The sequence below is a fragment of the Nerophis lumbriciformis genome, linkage group LG29 (genome assembly GCF_033978685.3).
Source record: "Nerophis lumbriciformis linkage group LG29, RoL_Nlum_v2.1, whole genome shotgun sequence".
NCBI lineage: Eukaryota > Metazoa > Chordata > Actinopteri > Syngnathiformes > Syngnathidae > Nerophis > Nerophis lumbriciformis.
In genome coordinates, this window is record NC_084576.2 from 20997427 (window position 1) to 21009918 (window position 12492).

Sequence of the window (12492 nt, forward strand, 5' to 3'; positions counted from 1 at the left end):
GACCCCTCTCTGTCAGTTTACGTGGCCTACCACTTGGTGGCTGAGTTGCTGTTGTTCCCAAACTCTTCCCTTTTCTCATAATAAAGTTGACTTTGGAATATTTAGGAGTGAGGAAATCTCACGAGTGGATTTGTTACACAGGTGGCATTCTATGACAGTTCCACGCTGGAAATCACTGAGAGCGGCCCATTCTTTCACAATGTTTCCATGCCAAAGTGCTTGATTTTATACACTGGGCCAAGTGATTAGGACACCTGATTCTCATCATTTGGATGGGATGCCAAATACTTCTACTTATTATTAAAATGCTCATTTACATACCATAAATGTTTCCAAACGGTGTCTGTAACATGGCAGTAAAACGGCTGACCAAACAAAACAGAAGTCACCGTCACGGACCCACTAATCAGCTAAACAGGTAAAAACTAACTGTAATTGTAACCGTAGGCGCGAATCCTAGCTGTAACTCTAAGTGTAAGCCCTAGCTTTAACCCGAAATCGAACTTTAATCGTCAAGGTCAAACGTTCCTTATCCGAAGTTGTGGCCAGAAAAGGGTGACCATGTTTGGGGTAAACTTTACGGTGAGAAGAAACTCGCTAAAACACAACGCGATGAAACATGTCTTTGGTTGTTTATCTACGACAACGTTAACGTTTCCTCACCCGTCTTTAATTGAATGTGCAATGCAACGTCTGTTGTATGCACTCAGTCAGCCATGATAACCAGCAATAAGAAAATAAAAATATGTTTTTTTAATTTTCTGCCTATCGAAACGGGGGCGAGGTCGCACGGAGTCGGAGTTATTCCTTTTTCGGCCATCTTGACGCCGCTCTCAAGCGAGAACGCGGACTTGAACTCGAGTGCTTCTCTTGCGGAACCTTCAACGCTTGGCTGTTGTTTACTCAAAGAGGCGCCGCTTTTTTGTCGGCTTTGTGAGGGGCGAGCGCGTTTAGTAAACAAAATACAAATGTCGGAATAAAAAGGAGTCTTTGTTCCGCACCTGTGGGGTCAAGGTGAATGAAGGCTTGGAAAAAGTGTCTTTTATATCACATCCACCATCGTGAGTGGGTTTTTTTCTTCGTAAGTTTGGAATATTTTCTTTTATATACTGTATTATTTTTCATCACAGATAGCAACAAGCATTTACAAACAACCGTTTAATGCGATCAGAAGCTCATCAGATGGTGTACCTAATGAAGTGGCTAGTGGGTGTAAACAAGCAATTATACAATTAAAAAAAATAATATGCTTAGTATAAATAAATACTACAACTGAGCATCCTTTTTAAATTAAATGTATTTACTCTAATATAATGCATTTATATTAATTTTTTATTTTATTTTATTTATTAGATACATTTTAAAATTATTTAATTCCAAATATTTTAAAAAAAAAAACCCAATTATTTACTTTACTATGTATTAATCAATTTCAATTATTCATTTAAAATAAAATAAAAATGCACAATGCAGAATGCATAATACATAATACACTGTACAAATTGTAGTTTTCAGCCTCGGTTTTATGGTTAAAAATACCAGAGTTTTACGGTAAAAAATAACAGTGGTACCTTGTTTCCATTTACAGTAATGTAATGTAAAAGTAGATTTTAAATTTAAAACTGTCAGATCAGTCGTCGGAATTTTACATAAAAAAAACAAACAGTGGTAGCAAATGTTTTAATTTACAGTAATTATGTGTAAAAAAACCCCAGTAAATTTTACAGTAAAAAACTGCAGGTTTTTAGTTACTGTAAAAATAACAGTGGTTTAAGTGTAACAGTAATTGTAAGCGTAAACACCAACTGTTACTAGAGCTGTAGTCGTTAGTAACTGTAACTGTTACTGTAACTATAACTGTAGGCGTAAACACTAATTGTAAATGTAACCTTAATTGTAATCGTAAGCGAAAAACTAATTGTAACTGTTACTGTAACTGTAATCATAAGCGTTAACACTAACTGCTACTGTAACTGTAACTATAACTGTAAGCGCAACTACTAACTAAATGTTACTGTACGTGTAACTTTAATTGTAAGCGTAAACACTAACTGTAAATGTATTACACACTGTAAAAGTTGTAGTTTGGTAGTTCGGTTGCACCATTTTTGTTTTATTTTACAGCCAGTCAGTGTAAAAAAAACACTGTAGATTTTATGGTAAATTTATTGAGATGCTAGTTTTTATTTAAACCGTAAACATAACATTGGTACCATTTTTCAATTTACAGTAATGCACTGTAAAAACAACGACCATAGATTTTACATTAAAAAAATGGCAGCGTAGTCGCCAGAATTTTTACTGTAAGACTAAAAGTAGTACCGTATTGTAAAAAAAAAAAAAATGGCCACAAATTTCACGGTACTTTCACTGGCAGCTGAGTCGTCCAAATTTGATCTCAAAACTGTTTTAAAATGTACAGTAATTTGGTGTAAAAACCATATTATCGTTTATGGTAAGATTCTGCCAACTGAGCTGCAAGTTATCGTTTATGGTAAGATTCTGCCAACTGAGCTGCAAGTTATTTTTTTTTACTGTAAAAATAACAATGGTGCCATGTTTTCATTTACAATGAGACACTGTAAAAAAACACTGTCACTTTTACAGTAAAAATATGTTGACTCAGCGGCTATTCTTTGTTACTGTAATATATATATATATATATATATATATATATATATATATATATATATATATATATATATATATATATATACAGTATATATGTATGTATATACATATATATACATATATACTGTACATATATATATACATATACATATATACATACATATACATATATACTGTACATATATATGTATATACATATACATACATATAAAGATACATATATACAACTATATATATATACATATATATATACACATATATATATATACATATACATATATATATATATATATATATATATATATATATATATATATATATATATATATATATATATATATATATATATATATATATATATATAGGGACGGCGTGGCGCAGTGGAAGAGTGGCCGTGCGCGACCCGAGGGTCCCTGGTTCAATCCCCACCTAGTACCAACCTCGTCATATCCGTTGTGTCCTGAGCAAGACACTTCACCCTTGCTCCTGATGGGTGCTGGTTAGCGCCTTGCATGGCAGCTTCCTCCATCAGTGTGTGAATGTGTGTGTGAATGGGTAAATGTGGAAGTAGTGTCAAAGCGCTTTGAGTACCTTGAAGGTAGAAAAGCGCTATACAAGTACAACCCATTATATATATATATATATATATATATATATATATTGTCATGACGTGGACTGTGGTTTGTTTGTTTTCCCGAGATGCAAGTAAAGTTGGATCGGACATGGCTTAGAGGTAAATACATGATTTTATTTTAACACTAACAAAAGGTATACAAAAGGCGCGCACAAAGGCGGAGAACAAACTTGACTAATGAAACAAAAACTAGAACTTGGGCAAAAACTATGAACATGAAACAAATAAACACTTACTGTGACAAGAATACACAAAACGAGCAGCATGAAAACTATGGCAGCATGACAATGGCATGAGTAGTAAGGATATCAGACAGCATGGGTGTCAAGGAGGTAAAGTCACCAGACAGACTGCCTGGCAACTGCAAGCTTAAATAATACCGACATGATTATTGACAGGTGCGCGAGTGCAAAACGTGAGACAGGTGAAACTAATGAGTAGTCATGGAAACAAAACAAGCAAGAGTGCACAACCAGGAACTAAAAAGAGTCCAAAAAAACCAAACAGGACATGGCCAAACAAAAACATGATCAACAGACATGACACATATATATGTTTCCAAAAGACTTTTGTTTCATCCGACACCACATGGACAAAGATAAGACCTTCTGCAGGAAAGTTCTGTGGTCAGATGAAACAAAAATTGAGCTGTTTGGCCACAATACCCAGCAATATGTTTGGAGGAGAAAAGGTGAGGCCTTTAATCCCAGGAACACCATCCTACCATCAAGCATGGTGGCGGTAGTATTATGCTCTGGGCCTGTTTTGCTGCCAATGGAACTGGGTAAATGGGACAATGAAAAAAGGAGGATTACCTCCAAATTCTTCAGGACAACCTAAAATCATCAGCCCGGAGGTTGGGTCTTGGGCGCAGTTGGGTCTTCCAACAGGACAATGACCCCAAAACACATGTCAAAAGTGGTAAAGGAATGGCTAAATCAGGCTAGAATGAAGCTTTCAGAATGGCCTTCCCAAAGTCCTGACTTAAACGTGTGGACAATGCTGAAGAAACAAGTCCATGCCAGAAAACCAACACATTTAGCTGAACTGCACCAATTTTATCAAGAGGAGAGGTCAAAAAAATAAAAAAAATTAAAAAAAAATAAAAAAAAAATATATATATATATATATATATATATATATATATATGTCCATGTTTCAGAGAGTTAAGAGAGTCACCTGTAGTTGAAGTGGACTGAGTCCAGAAGCCGCAGCGGCCGCCATTGTTGAAGGAATGAACTGCATGGGGTAGTTGTCACCTGTAGAGCAGCACAGTGTGCAACATCAGTGCACGGTGTGTGTAACACTGCTACACAACAACTACACAACTAGCTTTCAATGCCCTTTATACAAACATCACGTCCAGTGAGGAGCCAAAATGGGTTCTTTTAGAAGCTCGGTCACAAGTCGACTTCCTGCTGGCGCACCTAAAAGGGTTTCCATGTCCAGTCTTTGTTCAGTTGTTTAATCCAGTGTGTATCAGGAGACGTCTACGTGTGTGTATACCTGTATATCTGACCGTATGTGTGGACTTTATTATTGTCATGCTTGAGTTGTTTTTTTGACGTCATTTCAGTCTAAGTAATATTTATGTGTGATTTTTTTAATTCAGTGTGTACCAGGAGACGTGTGTGTGTGTGGGTGGGTGTGTGTGTGTGCGTGTAAAATTCCATGTTGCAGATGTTTTGTACAACTTTTCAGCGAGCTGTAAAAAGAGACATTCCAACGTATTGTTCCTGACATGAACGAGCACGGCTTGTAAATCTCTCCGCTCACTTCCAGAACATTCCTCACCTGACACACCTCATTAACGTGGACCGGCTTCCCAGTGTGTGTGTGTGTGTGTGTGTGTGTGTGTGTGTGTGTGTGTGTGTGTGTGTGCGTGTGTGTGTGGAAGGTGCTGCTGATAACAGCTGTCATGAAGTCTTTGTTGGAGGAACAGATTGTTTATCCAGAAAACATTTATTTCCTCAACATTCATCAGCTGCTGCATGAGTGTGTGTGTGTGTGTGTGTGTGTGTGTGTGTATGTGTGTGTGTGTGTGTGTGTGTGTGTGTGTGTGTGTGTGTGTGTGTTCTTGTATTTCTACTAGAGATGTCCGATAATATCGGTATCAGTTTTTTATTATCGGTATCAGTTTATTTTATTTTATTTAAAAAAAATTTTTTTTTTAATTTTATTAAATCAACATAAAAACACAAAATACACTTACAATTAGTGCACCAACCCAAAAATCCACACTCCCCCATTTACACTCATTCACACAAAAGGGTTGTTTCTTTCTGTTATTAATATTCTGGTTCCTACATTATATATCAATATATAGCAATAGAGTCTGCAAGGGATACAGTCCGTAAGCACACATGATTGTGCGTGCCGCTGGTCCACTAATAGTACTAACCTTTAACAGTTAATTTGACTCATTTTCATTAATTACTAGTTTCTATGTAACTGTTTTTATATTGTTTTACTTTCTTTTTTATTCAAGAAAATGTTTTTAATTTGTTTATCTTATTTTATTTTATTAATTAAAAAAAAAAAAGGATCTTATTTTCACCATACCTGATTGTCCAAATTAGGCATAATAATGTGTTAATTCCACGACTGTATATATCGGTTGATATCGGTATCGGTAATTAAAGAGTTGGACAATATCGGAATATCGGATATCGGCAAAAAGCCATTATCGGACATCCCTAATTTCTACCCTTCTTGAGACATCAACAAGAAAAAGTACCTTCCATATGAGGACCGGTGAACAAGTTAGGACCAAAATCATGGTCCCAATACGGAAAACCATTGCATCTAATAGAGAGCCAAATACTAGAGTCCGTGAACATTGCTCCAAAGTCAGGATTTTTTGTTGATTTAATGTGCATACAAAAGTAAACATTGACGGGTGGAAAGGCAGCAATATATGATAAAACAAGACGGCAGCTAAAGAAGGACTTCCCTATTCATCCCCGGGATAGGCTCCAGCACCCCCCGCGACCCCAAAAGGGACAAGCGGTAGAAAATTGATGTATGGATGGAAAAACCCGCCAGGTGCAGAGCTGATTTTACGACTTCCGGTGCTGACGTAAGACAACCCGCATCCGATATGTGACCATAGGATGAACAAATACACTATGGTACTAAGACTATAGTGGCCATTAACAAAAAGCTTCTACAGCTGGGTTGCCCAAAGTGCGGCACAGGGGCCATGTGTGGTCCATGACTCGTTTGTCATCGGCCTTAAGCACATTACAAAAAACGAAAAATAGAGATCTAATTTGCACCCCTGGTAGGGAAATCTATCAAAATGAGGGTGGTCCCAAAAAGAAAGGGATTTTTCTAATTAACTGTGTGTTTTGTTTTAAAAATGCTCCCCCTCTGGTCAACATATGAAATAACAAGTGTGTGTAAAAAATTTTAAGTGCTCCCCCTCTGGCCAATATATGTAATAACAAGTGTGTGTAAGAAATTGAAATGTGCCCCCTTTGGCCCAAATTAATAAAAATAAATAAATAAATAAATATGTATATAAAGACATACTGTAATAACTTGAAGTAATTAATGAAGATTAAAAACCAATTACAAAAAAAATTTCAAAAAACAAAAAACTTCACTAAAAGCAGTCTTTTTCTCACAATGTGTCAACTTGTTTTTTATAAAATTGGGAACAATTTCTCATATTCTTTCTGTTTCTGTAATATTGCAATATTTTCTCGTAAAATTATTACTTTATGTGAAACGATTACTTTTTAATGCAAAATGGCGACGTTTGTCATATAAAATTCGGACTTTTATCACAATATTGCCAATTTTTGTTGTTGTTCTTGTAAAATACTGACATTTTTTGAGTAAAATGATGACTTTTGTCATAATTTTGCCAAGTAAAATCCCGATTATTGCTATAACATTGCCAAAATTTGAAAGTTTTCTTATACATTGTGACTTTTGTCGAGTACAATGACGACTCTTTTCATAAAATTGTCCAAATTTTAAGCTTTTCTTGTAAAATTGCGACTGTTATTGAGTAAAATTCCAACTTGTATCACAATATTGCACATATGTTCAGTTTTTCTCGTAAAATTTTGAGTTGCGTCGAGTAAAATGACGACTTTTATTATAATACTGTTTCAAGTTAGGACCGAAATCATGGTCCCAATACGGAAAACCATTGCATCTAATAGAGAGCCAAATACTAGAGTCTGTGAACATTGCTCCAAAGTCAGGATTTTTGGTTTATTTAATGTGCATACAAAAGTAAACATTGACAGGTGCAAAGGCAGCAATATATGATAAAACAAGACGGCAGCTAAAGAAGGACTTCCCTATTCATCCCCGGAAAAAACCCGCCAGGTGAACAGCTGATTTTACGACAACCCGCGTCCCATATGTGACCGTAGGATGAACAAATACACTACAGTACTAAGACTATAGTGGCCATTAACAGTTAGCTTCTACAGTAAAATTATGACTTTTGTCATAATTTTATATGACATCTGTCATATAAAATTCTGACTTTTATCACAATATTGACAATGTTTCTTGTTGTTCTTGTAAAATAGCGACATTTTTAGAGTGAAATGATGACTTTTCAAATTCTAAAGTTAATGATTATTTGCAAAAAAAAAAAAGTTTATCAGTTTGAACATCAAATATGTTGTCTTTGTAGCATTTTCAACTGAATATGGGTTGAAAATGATTTGCAAATCATTGTATTCGTTTATATTTACATCTAACACAATTTCCCAACTCATATGGAAACGGGGTTTGTATGTATATATTATTAATGTTGTAAATACAAATCTTTATATATCTAGAAAGGGTGGTCCTAAAGAGGTAGGCATTATTCGGAGGTCTCAAGAAGGTAACACGTACAATAATTTGTGTGTGTGTGTGTGTACCTGGTTTGTAGGACATGCCTTGTGGGAAGAGGAAACCTTGCTGTGCGGCGGCGGCAGCCACCAAAGATCTCTGGTCGTGAGGAAACACGGGGATCATGAGGGGGGGCATGTGCCCTTGGACCTGAGAGGAACGTAAAAAATAAATAAATGAATAAAACGTTAAAATATTTATGAAACTTTCAATGAAGATCAACACATGAGAAGATACAGACATGTATGAGACGTTCAAATGAGCGCCAATAAGTCTTTAAAGGCCTACTGAAACCCACTACTACCGACCACGCAGTCTGATAGTTTATATATCAATGATGAAATCTTAACATTGCAACACATGCCAATACGGCCGGGTTAGCTTACTAAAGTGCAATTTTAAATTTCGCGCCGAAATATCCTGCTGAAAACGTCTCGGTATGATGACGCCGGCACGTGACGTCACGGATTGTAGAGGACATTTTGGGACAGCATGGTGGCCAGCTATTAAGTCGTCTGTTTTCATCGCAAAATTCCACAGTATTCTGGACATCTGTGTTGGTGAATCTTTTGCAATTTGTTCAATGAACAATGGAGACAGCAAAGAAGAAAGCTGTAGGTGGGAAGCGGTGTATTGCGGGCGGCTGCAGCAACACAAACACAGCCGGTGTTTCATTGTTTACATTCCCGAAAGATGACAGTCAAGCTTTACCATTGGCCTGTGGAGAACTGGGACAACAGAGACTCTTACCAGGAGGACTTTGAGTTGGATGCGCAGACGCGGTACCGTGAGTACGCATGCAGCTGCGGGTTCCAAACATTTGATCGCTTGCCCGTACGTGCGTGCCGCTATGTGCATGTCACGTACGTAACTTTGGGGACTTTGGGGAACTATTTGTGCTGTATGAACTTTGGGGAGGTGAACGGTACTTTGGGCTGTGGGATTGAGTGTGTTGTGCAGGTCTTTGAGTTGTATTGGCGGGTTATATGGACGGGAGGGGGGAGGTGTTTGTTATGCGGGATTAATTTGTGGCATATTAAATATAAGCCTGGTTGTGTTGTGGCTAATAGAGTATATATATGTCTTGTGTTTATTTACTGTTTTAGTCATTCCCAGCTGAATATCAGGTCCCACCCGCCTCTCACAGCATCTTCCCTATCTGAATCGCTCCCACTGCCCTCTAGTCCTTCCCTCTCATTTTCCTCATCCACAAATCTGTCATCCTCGCTCAAATTAATGGGGAAATCGTCGATTTCTCGGTCCGAATCGCTCTCGCTGCTGGTGGCCATGATTGTAAACAATGTGCAGATGTGAGGAGCTCCACAACCTGTGACATCACGCGTATATCGTCTGCTACTTCCGGTACAGGCAAGGCTTTTTTATCAGCGACCAAAAGTTGCGAACTTTATTGTCGATGTTCTCTACTAAATCCTTTTTAGCAAAAATATGGCAATATCGCGAAATGATCAAGTATGACACATAGAATGGATCTGCTATCCTTGTTTAAATAAGAAAATCGCATTTCAGTAGGCCTTTAAGGAAGATAAAACGGGCATATTTTTCTGATGGCAGTGTGCCAAAGAAAAAGAAAGTCATATTGGTGGCATGTTTGGTCCAACGTGGTCAAAGGTGACGACCATCATTGAGGATAAAGAAGGTGTCTTTTAACCAGCGGAATATTCAGACACCTACGCAGCGTAGTGGTCAAGTTATTGAAGAAGGTGAAAATAAAACAGTGTAAAAAAAAAAAAGTGTCGTCCATCTTTCATGTGGGCTTCAAAGAGTCTGGAGGCGCCCGGACCCCCGAGTGAGGCGAGCCAATCAAAGGAAAGTACACCTGCGAGGGTTACTTTGTCGCACTCTCACCTGTTTGCCTTTATGCCTCCTTTTCTACTCCTTAGCTCAGCTTTGATCTTTCCTCTGTCCTCTTATCCTAACAAGGTTGTATTAAGCAAAACCAGGTTGGCTTACCTTTTTTAAATCCCCAAAAGTCCCGAAAATGGGCCATTTTGCCTTCGTCACGTCAGCGGATTAAAGTTCAAGTTAAAGTGCCAATGATAGTCACACACACACACACACACACACTAGGTGCGGTGAAATTATCCTCTGCATTTGACCCATCCCCACAGGGGAGCAGTGAGCAGCAGCGGTGGCTGCGCCCGGGAATCATTTGGTGATTTAACCCCCAATTCCAACCCTTGATGCTGAGTGCCAAGCAGGGAGGTAATGGGTCCCATTTTTATAGTCTTTGGTATGACTCGGCCGGGGTTTGAACTCACGACCTACTGATCTCAGGGCGGACACTCAGAATACAATAGAATAGAATGGACTTTATTGTCATTATATTTGCATATAACGATATTAAGGACTCCAATTTAAGGTGCGGTAGTGGGAACAAATATGGGATAAAAATAATTTACACAAGAAGTAATCACGATAAAACTAAGAATTGAAATAAATAGACTACTATCCAAAAAAAATAATAAGCAATCCTGTACAATATACAGAATAATATAGAAAATACTGTACAATATACAGAACAAGACAAGAGTGATAACAATCAGTGTCGGATGTATTGCACTCGAAGGGTAATATTGCACAGTAGGGTTTTCGCGTAGGATATTGTATAGGGGTGAATTATTTATTATAAGTTAGAGTTCAAGATGGTGACAGCTCTTGTGCCCATATATGGTCGGGATTGACCTGGAATTCGTTGCGCGAGTCTGCCATTGTAGTCCGACGTCGTGGTCGATAAATTGTTGTTGTCGTAGCGGGGACAGACTGGCTCGTACATGCAAATGCACGTCCTCCGACCGCTGCCATTTTTTAAATACAAAGTAGCGTGCTTAAGTCTCTGAGTACGAGTGATAATTGCTGGTCTTTCAAGGAGAGGAAGCTCATTTTCAGCTACTTGCCGTTGTGTCCTGAGCAAGACACTTCACCCTTGCTCCTGATGGGTGCTGGTTAGCGCCTTGCATGGCAGCTCCCTCCATCAGTGTGTGAATGTGTGTGTGAATGGGTAAATGTGGAAGTAGTGTCAAAGCGCTTTGAGTACCTTGAAGGTAGAAAAGCGCTATACAAGTACAACCCATTTATCATTTATTATTTACTCTCTCTAATAGGTTCCAATAACAGATAAAAGATGCTAGATTGGACGAAGAGAACGTCACTTAGTTCATCTGTGACCGGTACGTTTCAGAGACTGTATAGTACCGAAAATGATTCATTAGTATCGCGGTACTATACTAATACCGGTATACCGTACAACCCTAGTGTGTAGTATACGTGTGTGTAGTATATATATGTGTGTGTAGTATATACGTGTGTGTGTATTATATACGTGTATGTAGTTTACATGTGCGTGTAGTAAATATGTGTGTGTAGTATACATATGTGTGTAGTATACATGTGCGTGTAGTATATATGTGTGTGTAGTATATACGTGTGTGTGTATTATATACGTGTATGTAGTTTACATGTGCGTGTAGTATATATGTGTGTGTAGTATACATATGTGTGTAGTATACATGTGCGTGTAGTATATATGTGTGTGTACTATATATGTGTATTTAGTACATATGGGTGTGTAGTATATCAGTGTGAGTAGTATATATCTGTGTGAAGTACAAACGTATATATGCGAGTGTAGTATATATTTGAGTGTAGTATATATGTGTGTGTAATATATATGTGTGTTTAGTATATATGTGTGTAATATACAGTGTATGTGAGTGTAGTATATATACGAGTGTAATGTATTTGTGTTTAGTTTGTATGTGTGCAGTATATATGTGTGTGTGGTATATATGTGTCTGTGTAGTATATATGCGAGTGCAGTACATATGCGAGTGTAGTACATGTGTGCGTGTAGTATATATGTGTGTAAAGTATATGTATGTGTGTAGTATATATGTGTGTGTAGTACATACTGTCTGTGTAGTATATATGTGTGTAGTATATGTATGTGTGTAGTATATGTATGTGTGTGTAGTATACATGTGTATAGTACATGTGTCAGTGTGTACAAATATATATATATATGTGTGTAGTATATTGGTGTATGTAGTATATGTGTGTGTAGTATACATGTGTGTAGGATACGTCTGTGTAGTATATATGTGCGTGTAGTATATATGTGTGTTTAGTATACATGCGTGTGTAGTATATGTGTATGTGTGTAGTATATATGTGTGTAAAGTATATGTACGTGTGTAGTATATATGTGTGCGTGGTATATACTGTCTGTGTGTAGTAGATAAGTGTGTGTAGTACACATATGTGTGGAGTGTATATGTGTGTAGTGTATGTATGTGTGTGTAGTATATATGTGTGTAGTATATGTATGTGTGTAGTATATGTATGTG

At 37.4% G+C, this 12492-nt stretch overlaps 1 protein-coding gene across 1 annotated transcript in view; it reads right to left on the minus strand.

Annotated features, from left to right (window-relative positions):
- LOC133572093 (transcription factor SOX-6-like) overlaps window positions 1-12492 on the minus strand; it is a 267348-nt gene that overhangs the window by 74805 nt on the left and 180051 nt on the right. The window contains exons 8-9 of the mRNA XM_061924788.1: window positions 8158-8278; window positions 4445-4524 (exon numbers count right to left, since the gene is read on the minus strand). Of these exons, the coding sequence (XP_061780772.1) occupies window positions 4445-4524; window positions 8158-8278 (201 nt within the window). The remainder of the gene's footprint in view (window positions 1-4444; window positions 4525-8157; window positions 8279-12492) is intronic.